This window comes from Harmonia axyridis, chromosome 4 (assembly GCF_914767665.1).
Source record: "Harmonia axyridis chromosome 4, icHarAxyr1.1, whole genome shotgun sequence".
NCBI classification, from domain to species: Eukaryota; Metazoa; Arthropoda; class Insecta; order Coleoptera; family Coccinellidae; genus Harmonia; species Harmonia axyridis.
Window position 1 is genome coordinate 7,048,508 of NC_059504.1, and position 12,757 is coordinate 7,061,264.

Consider the following 12,757-nt stretch of genomic DNA (forward strand, 5'->3'; position numbering starts at 1 on the left):
AACAAAATCAAAATCAATAATTGTTAATTTATATTTGTCCACAAAATGTATGCTTTTTAACAAAACAATCTTCATTTTATCTGTATTTCATTTCATCAATTGATATGAATTGATGAATTTACCCTTACTAACATAGATAATAAAATACTCTCTGTGATCCGAATCGATTGTCATAATTCGATGCAATTGTAGAAACGTCATTTGCATTTCGAATAGTGTACTGATTGAAATTTTGATGAATTGTCTTCAAGAATGAGATTCTACGAACGATACGATTGAAAAAAAGGAGATCTATCTGTCTAAAACCAAGCACGATTCTCGAAAGAAATATGGAAAATTTGAATAATGGACACTAGCCTACTAATTTATGAAATGAAATATTAGTGTCTAGAATGGATCACATCATTAAAGCTTATATTTTTCTCTGATGTGGTGAGTACATACTTCGTTAGTTGCTTTCATAGGATTTCCTTTTTTAATTTGAAGAAAAGAATTATCGATCCAAAAACAAACGAACATCTCAGAAATTAGGATTCACTTTATGAAAATTTGTTTAATACCCTTCGCCACTGGTGGAAATTTTTGAAGCTTGATCTCGTTTATATTCGCTAAAATTGGAAATAATAATTTTCATTCGACATGACAAATGAAAAGAATTTGGGGCGATAACTGTAGTTAATTTCTGAGAATGTGATGATGATTGTGTAAATATATTATTTCGTGAGCTTTCTTGAAGCCGACACAAAATCAAGATGAAGCATATTTATTTTGTGTTTTATCAATAAATTTCCTTTGAATTGTTTACTATAACATTTCAAAATTGAAATGTATTTGTTACCAAATGGTGAATGCGCGAACTAGATAATACCAGAAGTAATTGAATTTTATTGATAATTCTGCCGATTCATTTTATAACGAAACTGACAGTCTTGTTTTCTTCAAGCATCTTAGTTGAGTTATGAAAAAATAAAAGACAGCGATATGACACATACAAACATCTGAAAACACCATAGAGTAATAAACCTAGATAGAGGGAGTGTATGCAATTTTTACATGCCCCCAACATGGTTAGTATACGTTGTCGGATTGTGATATATTTTCAAATCCACGATTTTACTATATCGTTATGAATGTATATTATATTGAATGAAATATATTCGTTTGAGTGATTCCCGATTAAATATGCAAATTTGAATATTTGGAATCCGATATTTTTTCTAATTGTCGAATTTATAATAAGCAGAATATTGATTATTATCTGTATCTACCTGCTGAAATCCAAGGTTTGATAACTTTTGCACTCCTAGTGTCATCGGTTGTTTCACGTCGTTTTGCGCGCTTGAAGTTTGTTTTCTGAAGTTCTGATATATTTAGGTATTCATTTCAATATTTTTGAGTTGATATGAAACGTTGATTCACTATCGGACATAAAAAGTGCCTTCTTTGTGGAGAAACTCGCGAATTGAGTGAAATATCGTATCACTGATATGTTTTTATTTCCGCGCGCTTCTTGTCAAATTTAATAGTTCATGTTGGGGACGAAATTTGCCTACTGAAAATGACATATGCTCCCTCTATCTATGTTTATTACTCTGAGGATGTAACTTAACTTTTGACAATGAAAAAGGATCAAATTTCAATACCGAAAGATTTAAGACCTGCTCGTCTAGAAGTCTAGAACGAAATTCAGTGAACTTCTTCGATAACTTTGAGCTCAACAACTGTCTCTAAATATCATTGACTTGTTTATTCCGTTCCAAACAATAAAAGGAGTATTTTGCACGCACTTCTCTGAAGCAGCCATCAATTATAACTGAAAGCTGCCAATTTCAAGTGCTACATTACAGCCCGTCTTATTTCACAATGGGAAACCCATGAAATATGTGCCTTTAGATATTGCCCAAGTGTGTGAAAATTCCGAGTGAGTTGAGTATGTATTTTTCGAATGACCGATTGTTTATTGTGACAGAAAACAATGAAATTTTTTCGGCCATATTTCATGCGTAGTCTTAATGGTCAGTTAATGTATGATGTAAGTAGAGAAAAATGCAAGAAAAATCAGTTGGGAATTTTTTAGACGTAAATTATAAAGTATACTTCTTTGAGAAATATTCGAACCGAAGCAGTTGAGTTTGGATGGAAATATTATACATAGACGTACAACTTTGCTTCCGCCGTTTTTTCCGAAATTCGAGGCTTTATTTTTAAGAACTGGTTATATATTCATGATTCAAAGTATTGTCCATCGCTGGCCACTACTTTCTTCCATCTTTCGGGCAGCGTACCAATCCCGCGTTGAAAAAACTGGACATCTTTTGAGGCTATCCACGAATCGACCCAATTTGTTACTTTTTCATAACACCGGAAGTGCTGGTCAGCCAGGCCGTGTGCCATTGATCGAAACAATGGATAGTCCGAGGGAGCAACGTCTGGTGTATACGGCGGGTGGGGTAGGACTTCCCATTTCAACGTTTCCAAGTATGTTTTGACCACTTCAGCAACATGTGGTCGAGCATTTTCATGCTGTAAAATTAGTTTATCATGTCGCTTGTTGTATTGTGGCCGTTTGTCTTTCAATGCTCGGCTCAAACGGATTGATTGTGTTCGATAACGATCGCCTCTGATTGTTTCAGTCGGTTTTAACAACTCATAATACACTACGCAGAGCTGGTCCCACCAAATATTGAGCATGTCCTTGGAACCGTGAATATTCGCTTTGGCCGTCGACGTGGAAGCATGACCGGGATATCCCTATGATTTTCTGCTCTTGGGATTATCGTAATGAACCCATTTTTCGTCTCAGGTCACAATACGATGCAGAAAACCCTTCCGTCTTTGCCTTGAAAGCAGCAGTTCACAAGCAAACTAACGCCCTTCAACATTTCTCGGCTTCAACTCATACGGCACCCAAATTCCTTGTTTCTGAATCTTTCCCATGACTTTCAGGCATTTTGAAATGGCTTGCTGCGTCACTCCCAATGTTCCTGCCAATTCTTGTTGTGTTTGACACGAGTCTTCATCAAGTAATGTCTCCAATCCTGCATCTTCGAAAACCTTCTGTCTTTCACCGCCATGCTGGTCTTCGACGTCAAAATCACCGTTCTTGAAGCGTTGAAACCACTTTCGGTACGTTCTTTCACTAATAGTGGTCTAACCATCGGTATTTGAGAGCATTCGATGAGCCTAAGCCGCAGATTTTTCCATATTAAAGCAAAACATTAAAATCTCCTGCAAATAACGAAAATTTGGCTCGTAAACTGACATGTTTAATCGAGAATAACTTTATGATGCAGACACAAATCGATTAATATTTCGATGGCTTTATGTTGACAAATACCTAAGCTTATTGTATGACATCTACGATCTATTTATTCCGACTACCACTTACCACTTCAGCCATCTATTGCAAAACAGCGGAGCAAAGTAATAATATAGTAAAATTATGAATTTTAAAATATATCATAATCCAATAATAAGCATGTTGTGGTCACGAAAACATTGCGTATACTCCTTCTATCTATGTTTATTAATCTATGGATTAATTCAATCACCTTTATATGAAAATTTTATGAATCTGTCACTAACCACGATCGTATGACAACATTTTGCCGTTTCTTCCACGATATAAACCAATCCGAGACGTCTCCATCTTTCACGTTTTCCATGCCGAGTGTTTATCAATTACCCCTGACAAATTTCCCATCTCCGCAGAAGAGCTGAACACGAAAACTGAGAGATCGGATTTACATACGGCAGCTTCTCTTCCTGATGGCAACGATAATCTATCTGCCTAACGGACGATTGACTGAAAAAGACTGATTTATAAGCGAATCCAGACACAATGGTGGATTGCTTTCAGTGCTTCCATTAACTCAACTCATCAAGTTGTCGGTGCTCAGTCTTCTCGGCCATTTTTTTTTCAGTCTGTTGCGATTTGAGTGACACATGTATAGACGCAAGGAGTCGTGTACACGTGAATAGTTGCGAGAGGTAAGGCATTGAAATATTTGCCTTGAGTCATGAAAACGAATGTCAAGAGGAATACTAGCGCAATTTCGTATCGATATCCTTGAATCGGGTATAAGACAGCCGATACGTTGATCGAATTTGAATACGTCCACACAGAGCAAATCTCACATTTTACTAGTAGAGCAAGACCCACGACGGCAAGACCTTTGTTATTTTATAAGAGCTGCAAGTATTTCTGCGCATGTCCCCTACACAGGTAGATACGATGAGCGACTATAGAGTTGGTTGTGTTAACTTTGGTAGGTAACAGGTAGTGAAGGCGTATGAATTCGTTAATGTATAAAGCTGAATTTTTGTATTTTTTCTTCGGGATAACTTAAGAAAACTTGTTATATATACAATGCCGGACACTTATGTCATCTGCTACCCCCTGCCATCTCGGCCTAGTGCCGAGTTATTATGAGTTGTTAAAACCGACTGAAACAATCACAGGCTGTGTTTATCGAACGCAATTAATGCGTTCGACCCAAGTATTTGAAGACAAACGGCCGCAATACAACGGGAGACGTGATAAAATGATTTTACAGCATGACAATGCTGTATCCCAAGTTGCTAAAGTGGTCAATACATTCTTGGAAACGTTGAAATGGGAAGACCTACCCCACCCGCCGTATTATCCAGACTTTGCTCCCTCGGACTATTACTTGTTTCGATCAATGGAACGCGGCTTGGCTGACCAGCACTTCCAGTTTATGAAGAAGAAAAAAATTGGATCGATTCGTGGATCGCTTTAAAAGATGACGAGTTTTTTCAACGCTGCCCGAAAAAAAGATGGGAGGAAATAGTGGCCAGCGATGGACAATACATTGAATCATAAAAGTACAACGTTTCAAATATATACAGGGTGGCCATTTGAAAACGAAACAGACGAGATTACAGACGAAATAAAGTTTTTCGATAGAAATGCTCGGACAGGTCGAATTCTGTTTCGAGGGGGACAACTTAAGATGTAGGTTACGGACGCATAGCGCTTCAACCCTTGCTACTACAACCCTCACCCCCAAATTTTGAATAGGGAAGATGGGGTGAGTGATACCTCATTTGAAAGGTATTTTTATACTGATTTCAGCAAAGTAATTGTTTTTTCATTTTATGCATTAGTTCTCGAAATATTCTTAACTAAGTATTTGAAAATGATTGGTGTTTTCATGGCACTTGTAGTGTTTTGTGAAAAATCGACATTTTGAGCTTCAAAACAACCATGACTGTGGCTTCCTTCCTAACTAACTAACGCATGAATATTTCGAGAACTAATGCATAAAATGAAAAAACAATTACTGTGCTGAAATCAGTATAAAAATACCTTCAAATTGAGGTATCACTCACCCCATCTTCCCTATTCAAAAATTGGGGGTGGGGGTTGTAGCAGCAAGGGTTGAAGCGCTATGCGTCCGTAACCTACATCTTAAGTTGTCCCCCTCGAAACAGAAATCGACCTGTCCGAGCATTTCTATCGAAAAACTTTATTTCGTCTGTGATCTCGTCTGTTTCGTTTTCAAATGGCCACCCTGTATATAGTATAAATAAAGCCTCGAATTTGTGAAACAAAAAAAAAGCGATGTTGTACGCTTATGGCACCTTCATGTGGTTTGAAAGTGTTATGATATTTTTAGGCAATCCAATATATTTTGAGGACTATGGGACATAAGAAGTGCGTTCTTTGTGGAGAAACACGCAAATTGAATGAAATATCGTATCACTGATATGTGTTCATTTTCGCGCGCTTCATGTCACATTTGATAGTTCATGTTGCGGACAAAATTCGCATACTCAAAGTGGAGCAAGCTCCCCCATCTATGATTATTACTACTATTACTAATAAACATGTTGCTTTTGAAAATAACAGATTCCAAAACACATATTGTGAGAACTTTTATTATTTGTTTTTAATTGAATTTTATAACAAAACAGTACAAAACCCTATGTTATTAGAAGAAACTACTCTTCCTTCTTTTTTCATCTAACTGCCATATTGTGAAGTTTATAATTGAGTTTTTCTTCGTTCGAAGGAGATGATACAACACAATTTCAGCCTCTCAACTGATCGATGAACATTAATGTTATTAATTAGATAATAATCATTTTCGTTGGGTACCTACTGCTCCCTGATGAACAGCATATTGCATTGTCATGCAGTAGAATGATATGGCGAGTACAAAAAACGTGTAAGCATTGTTTATGTATCTGAAAATCATTGAATACATTCTGTTCTACACATGCTTTTTCATAATTGATATAAATCGAAACTACTTTGCACCATTTTTTCACATGGTGATGGGAATATTAATGTGAGAGAGAGAATTGATTTCCTTGTTTTTCCTTTTATATGGTAACATTTTTTTTTCTAAATTAAGCAAGATAGTAGGAATTTGTTAGTTCATCTCATAGTACAGCTATCTGAGAGTAAAATAAAATACAATGCCCAAAGAAATACCAAGATTTGTGATCATATCATTGAAATTAGTGAATTTGGTGCACTTTTTAGAAAAAAATGAATTTGTCCGATATGTCGAAAACTATGATATTTTTACTGACCATAACTTTACATTTTCTAATCGGCCATGACCTCTCCTATTCGCCAGTACAGGATTATCCATTAATTACGCCACACCCTGTATATTATATCGAATGAAATATATTTATTTGAGCGATTCCCTTACTTTTTGCTAATTTAATTCTAATTTTTATGGAAATGGAGATATGGATAGGTTAGGTTAGGTTAGATTTTCAATTATACATTTTCTGCGATTACGTTTGAACGTTTCGATTGACTTTAATAATATTATGATCATGGCGAAACTTTTCACGGCAAATCCTATGCAAATTATATCTTTTTGTTGGCAGTTTTTTTTTAAATCCTATGAGTTTGAACTGTTCGAATAACCTTAAAATTCGAAAATTAAAGACATTGTGACGAAATAATACACTTCGCAGAGCGTTCAAAAATAATATATCGGCAGTAATTTAATTAAGTAGTAGAATCACATGATCGAAATGTCGGATATTTCGGAAGAATTCTAGTAAGTAGTCCAAGTTAACGGAGATTAATCTTGATGATCACTATAGCGAGCAATATAGAGACCACGTTCCTCGCGAGAGGAATTCGCCATTCCTAAAATTTCAAAGTAATGATTTACAGTCTGGGTATTTTCCGCGTGAGAAAGAAAGGTGGGCCAATTTCTTATTTCGACGATTCGACGGTTGCGAAGCACCACTGGGGTACGTTCCCAAGCCGTTCTCGATCGTATGGAACTCTTGAGAACCGTCCATCGAGGAAGGTATTGCAGGGACGGCTTCAAAGGTCATTGGCGTACGGAGGAATTTTGAATGTCAGGCGATTTTGATGTGAGGGGTTTTGGATAAGTATTTCACACTTATTGTTTTTGATTCTACCAGAATTATTGTTTCGTGAACAAATATTTCTTAAAATTTTTTTTTTTATTTCGTATTTTTTCATGCAAAACTAAATTTGATGACCATGATGACTGGTGAATAACGATAATCATTTCCTAAGCTGTATTCCTAGTTTTTTCAAATAAATTTCACGAAACTGATAAGATGAACTTATTTAAGATGCTGCTGCAAAAATTGTGAAGGATTTATTTATTTTCCACAAAAATTCTGGATAATTTAGGAAATGTGCTTCAAAGAATTTTGTCCCTGGTGTCTGCTGAAACAATTGAATAGAATTCATAGCGAGAGTGTGTTACTACTCTTTCTTGACGAGAAGAGGAACCATTTCAAGACTTTCACAAACAATTATGTGAATAGAGCGTTTATGATGGCCTCTAAAGAAACTGTTTGATTTTGTCGCAATTTGTGAAAACTACATAGTTCTGCACAAAAGAAGAAAACAGAACCAAAACATTTTAAATGTGTAATAGAAATAACAAATTTATTAACGCAGCCAGTAAGTAAACACAATTTTTGAAGATTACCAACCAAAATAGATGAATAGATTAACAGATTTATCTCATCAACTTCTTGGCTGATACTGATGCTGATATTAGTTTTATGAAATGCCTTGTTGGCTGGAAATCTAGCAGTCTTGCAGAGAGTTATGTTGGCAATTTATCGACAAATAAGAAAGTGATCGCTGAGAAAATTATTGTGGGGAAACATTCTGAAAAAGAAAACTAATCTTCATCTTCCAGCTAGTTGAAAGGAGTAAATATTGATTCACCAAAAAATGAAATTAATTCACTATCATCTTTGTTCAGTATTAACTGTAGAAAAAATATTTATGTGAATACTAATATTTAATAAATATGATAAAATAACTTGAATTGAGTTGGCTATGCTTTTTTACCCAAGGGAGTTGAAGACTCATGCTTTTGAGGGAATTAAATACCTTATTATATATGTGTCGTGCAAATGATTTATTTATAACTGTAGAACATGCATAATGCTATCAATTTCTCTAATTACTAAATGGCGAATGCGATTGGCTCAGCGATATTTATATATATGCTTAAACTTTTCGAGGCTATGACGTATAGTAAAAGTATGATAGTCTTTTTGGTCTATTGCATAATTTCCACCACTCCTAGCTAGATTCAGCATCTCAGAAGCTGACTTACAAGGTGACTGAATTTCCAGATAAGACCCTGCTGATGGTTTGACATAGCTAGCGAATTCCTCGAAGGTCCAACTTGTGCCTTTATTTGAGCCTTATCTGCTTATTTCAGACAGTCACATTTTGCTGTCAGAAGCAGGCATCCAAAATGCAAAAAAACCATCAAGTCTATTTTTTTTTTGCTGTCAAGGTTTCTTCAGACCATCTCCTGGTTAAAATAATGGTGAATCTCTCATTTTCCTTTGAATCTCCAATTTAGGAATACCCGGTATTTCTTAGAGACCAGTTGTCACTGTTCATGACACTAGATGATGATTATATTGGAAGAAATCGGTTTTCAAGCTTCATGAGATCGAATGTCTCTTTCCTTAGTTAATAATGCTATATTATGGGATTCATGGTTTGGCTTAATTTTCAAGCTTCTTGGTTTGAGCTTGACTTGATGTCAAGTCAAGCTACTTGATTTTTAGCAGTTTTATTTGTCACATCAATGAAAAAATGATGAAATGAGAAGGAACCTTTCTAAAGACACTTTTATTTATTTAACTCATTGTATGAAAGAACCGTGAATATCAACTTTTTTGAAATAGAAACAAAAATTGAATCACTATTAATCAAAATGAAAAATAATAAGAAAATAAAGTTTCTCAATATTGAGGAACCTCCAGGCTTTGTTTGATTTCATAATTTTCCATACATGATCTGAGACACATGAGCCATCTTTTAGATTAGTCGCCTAACCTATTTCGGTTTTTTGTATCTGTAAAAGCAGCTCTGGATAATTGTCTTTCAACAGAAGCGGAACATGCTGGCGTTGATGAAAATCTTTAGCCAGTTTGCCCAAGTTTGGAGAGATATTTCTGATACTACCAAAATCTTCCATAGAAATGTGAGATAACTACTGATAAAGTCACACTGGCGAATGCTTCAGTACCTCCTCGCTCGAGGCATCCTTTTATTTTGTCCAAGATTGCAGAAATAAATGCCGTGCGACGCGTGCATATCAAGCTCAAGTAATATCAAGTTGTTCGATATCAAGTGAAGCAATAAATAACTGAAATCAAGTCAAGGCAAGCTCAAGTATGTAATTTTTCACGAGCTTGATTTTCAAGTCAAGTAGTTGGTTAAAATGTCAAGCTACTTGGCTTGATGAATCCCTAGTAATACACATCAAAAACTCTTTTATCTCAATATTTTTAATTCTTTTTGATGATAACTTTATATTCAATGGAATGAATGAGAAAATGAACTGTAATAGATAAGAATTGTGAGGTCAATTCCCCATTTCATATCCTTCGTCGTGGACTGAATTTCCAGATACGACCCTGCTGATGGGTTGACATAGCAAGCATTCAGTGATTGCGAATTCCTCGATGGTCTAACTTGTGCCTCTGTTTGAGCCTTTTCTGCTTATTTCAGACAGTCGCATTTTGCTGTCAGTCGCAGGCAGCCAAAATGCAAAAAAAAACCATCGCGGCTATTTTATTTTCCTGTCAAGGTTAATTCAGACCATCTCCTGGTTAAAATAATAGTGTATCTCGAGTACTATCTGACCGGACTTGGCTGACAACGGCCAAACGATTTAATGGTGCTGGCTATTGACAGGACAGATCTGCATCTGCGTTTATTCTGTGATCTGTGTACGGGTTCAGTACTTGCACCCAAGAGCGTATGCTAACTAAGGTTATGCTAATCGAACGCATAGCGAGATAATGAAGCGCAGGCATTATAACTCTCTGTGACCCATTGTTCTTCTTTCTTGAACTTTATAGGAGATGGTTGTCTGGCCAGGAGATTTGCTACCGATAAAGGAAGATGGAATGGATCACCGCTAAAGGGGGAATGTCATGGGGTAGATTACTTGCTGATTTGTCACTTCTTCGTCTCCTTCGAGGTATCGGTGTTGAGTAGGACGATGATCTGCTGATGGATTGGGTATTGCTTAGAGTGAGACTCTATCTTATCGCATGATCTACCTTTGAGGGATTTTGATTATGAAGACTTTATGATACGATGTTTTATGCATTTGTTGATTTTCTTTGGTGTTTTTGAGCGCACGTTCCTCGAGCAGAGCATCACAAGTATGATTTCGTCATTATGGTTGTGTTTTTCGAATTTTGGAGTGCCTGCTCTTTGAATCCAAAATTTTTTTTTGTGGACAACTTGTGAAGTTTAAAGAAATGTAAAAGAATTCTTTGATCTAGCATTAAACTTTTTGGTCTCTTCTAACGGGTGTTTTTTTTCGAGTTATATAACTTTAAGTTGGCATTACTGTTCAAGATGGCGACCGATTTAACAGCTGTCAAGTGATTTATCCTCAGTTTGGTTTGGCAATTCATCATGAATAGACTCACGCCTGAACAACGCTTGCAAATAGTGCAATTTTATTTCGAAAATGATGGTTCTGTGCGGAATACGTATCGCGCACCACGTCCATTTTATTTTGTTTAGCGATGAAGCGCGCTTCTGGTTGAATGGCTACGTCAACAAACAAAACTGCCGCATTTGGAGTGAAGCTAATCCTCAAGTGTATGTCGAAACACCGTTACATCCAGAAAAACTGACTGTTTGGTGCGCTTTATGGGCTGTTAGAATCATTGGTCCGTACTTCTTCAAAAACGATGATGGCCAGAACGTTACAGTCAATGGTGATCGGTATAGAGATTACTAACTTTTTCATTCCTGAATTGAACAACCATGATGTCCAGGAGCTGTGGTTCCAACAAGACGGCGCAACATGTCACACAGCTCGTGCCACAATCGATTTATTCAAAGACACGTTTGGTGACCGTCTAATTTCACGTTTTGGACCTGTGAATTGGCCTCCAAGATCTTGTGATTTAACACCGCTAGACTTCTTTCTGTGGGGCTATGTAAAATCATTGGTCTATGCGGATAAGCCACAAACCCTTGACCATTTGGAAGACAACATTCGCCGTGTTATTGCCGATATACGGCCACAAATGTTGGAAAAAGTCATCGAAAATTGGACGTCCAGATTGGACTACATCCGAGCCAGCCGTGGAGGTCATATGCCAGAAATCATATTTAAAATGTAATGCCACAAGATTATCTTGCGGATAAATAAAATTCATGTCAATCGATTAATCCATCGTTGTTTTATTGCAATTTAAAGTTCTATAGGTCTAAATAAACACCCTTTATTTGTTAACTTCCTCGGATCATTTTAGAAAAAAAAGTCTCATAACCATGGGTCCACAAATGGTTTGTTTTCAAGATACAGAGTGTTTTTTTAAGTGCGTTTCTCATAGCACCTTCTTTTCACAAGATAATTAACCTAAATTTGACAAATACATATATTATAATTTATGTTTCAATCATTAAATTTTGAAAGCAAATCTACAGGGTGATATTTTCTCTTATTTATAAAATCACAAACTTAATGGGAGATGCTGACTTGCCATACTCTGATTTCTGGAACAGTGCCTGATTTTTTTCTTGAGAACAGACCACTGGTAGTTTAGTAAGATGTAGAAAGAAACTTTGGCCAGTACAATACTTTTTGTTTTATTGAAGTTTTGTTGTAACCGATTTCGAGAAGAAAACTTCAAGCAATTCTATAGTATTCCTCAGAAAAATCCAAATTATTATAAAGATCTTGTAAGTAAGCTGTGATGAATAAATCGATTAAAAGTTTTGATAATTATTGAGTATATCTGTAGCGAATATCAATAAAGATTCGACAAACTGGTATAATCATCACAAAACAGTAGGACTACAAGAAACACCCTGTATCTCGAAAATAATACGTTTGATGTATTTTTTTTTTTAGAATTATCCAAGGAATCCCTTATTCTCCTTTGTGAATGAAAATAATTTTATACACGTAATATTTTCTCACAAAAATAAAATTTCCATCTAATGCAGTTAGTTACTTGAATGGTAGGCAAAACAAGCAAAAGGATTCATTTCAACAAAAATCCCAAGCAGAGGTCCTACTTCCTCTGTATATTATTACCTAGGGTTAGGCCTAAATACCCCAATATCAGAAATAAGTGAATGATCTGGAAACTCTTCAGGTTAAGTGTTGTTCGTAAGTTGGTAACAAACTGCTACAAAGAATCTGTAAGCCGATATCCTTTTGTGTTGGTAGGACCGTCAATGTCTGTTATTATGGGCCTTTTCAAATCT

General features: G+C 35.9%; 1 protein-coding gene across 1 annotated transcript in view; it reads left to right on the top strand.

Annotated features, from left to right (window-relative positions):
• Nucleotides 1-260: 260 nt before the first annotated feature.
• The window catches only part of LOC123678348 (protein Wnt-6), a 46,788-nt gene continuing 34,291 nt past the window's right edge, over nucleotides 261-12,757 (top strand). The window contains exon 1 of the mRNA XM_045615333.1: nucleotides 261-432. Within this exon, the coding sequence (XP_045471289.1) occupies nucleotides 428-432 (5 nt within the window). The 5' untranslated portion in view covers nucleotides 261-427. The remainder of the gene's footprint in view (nucleotides 433-12,757) is intronic.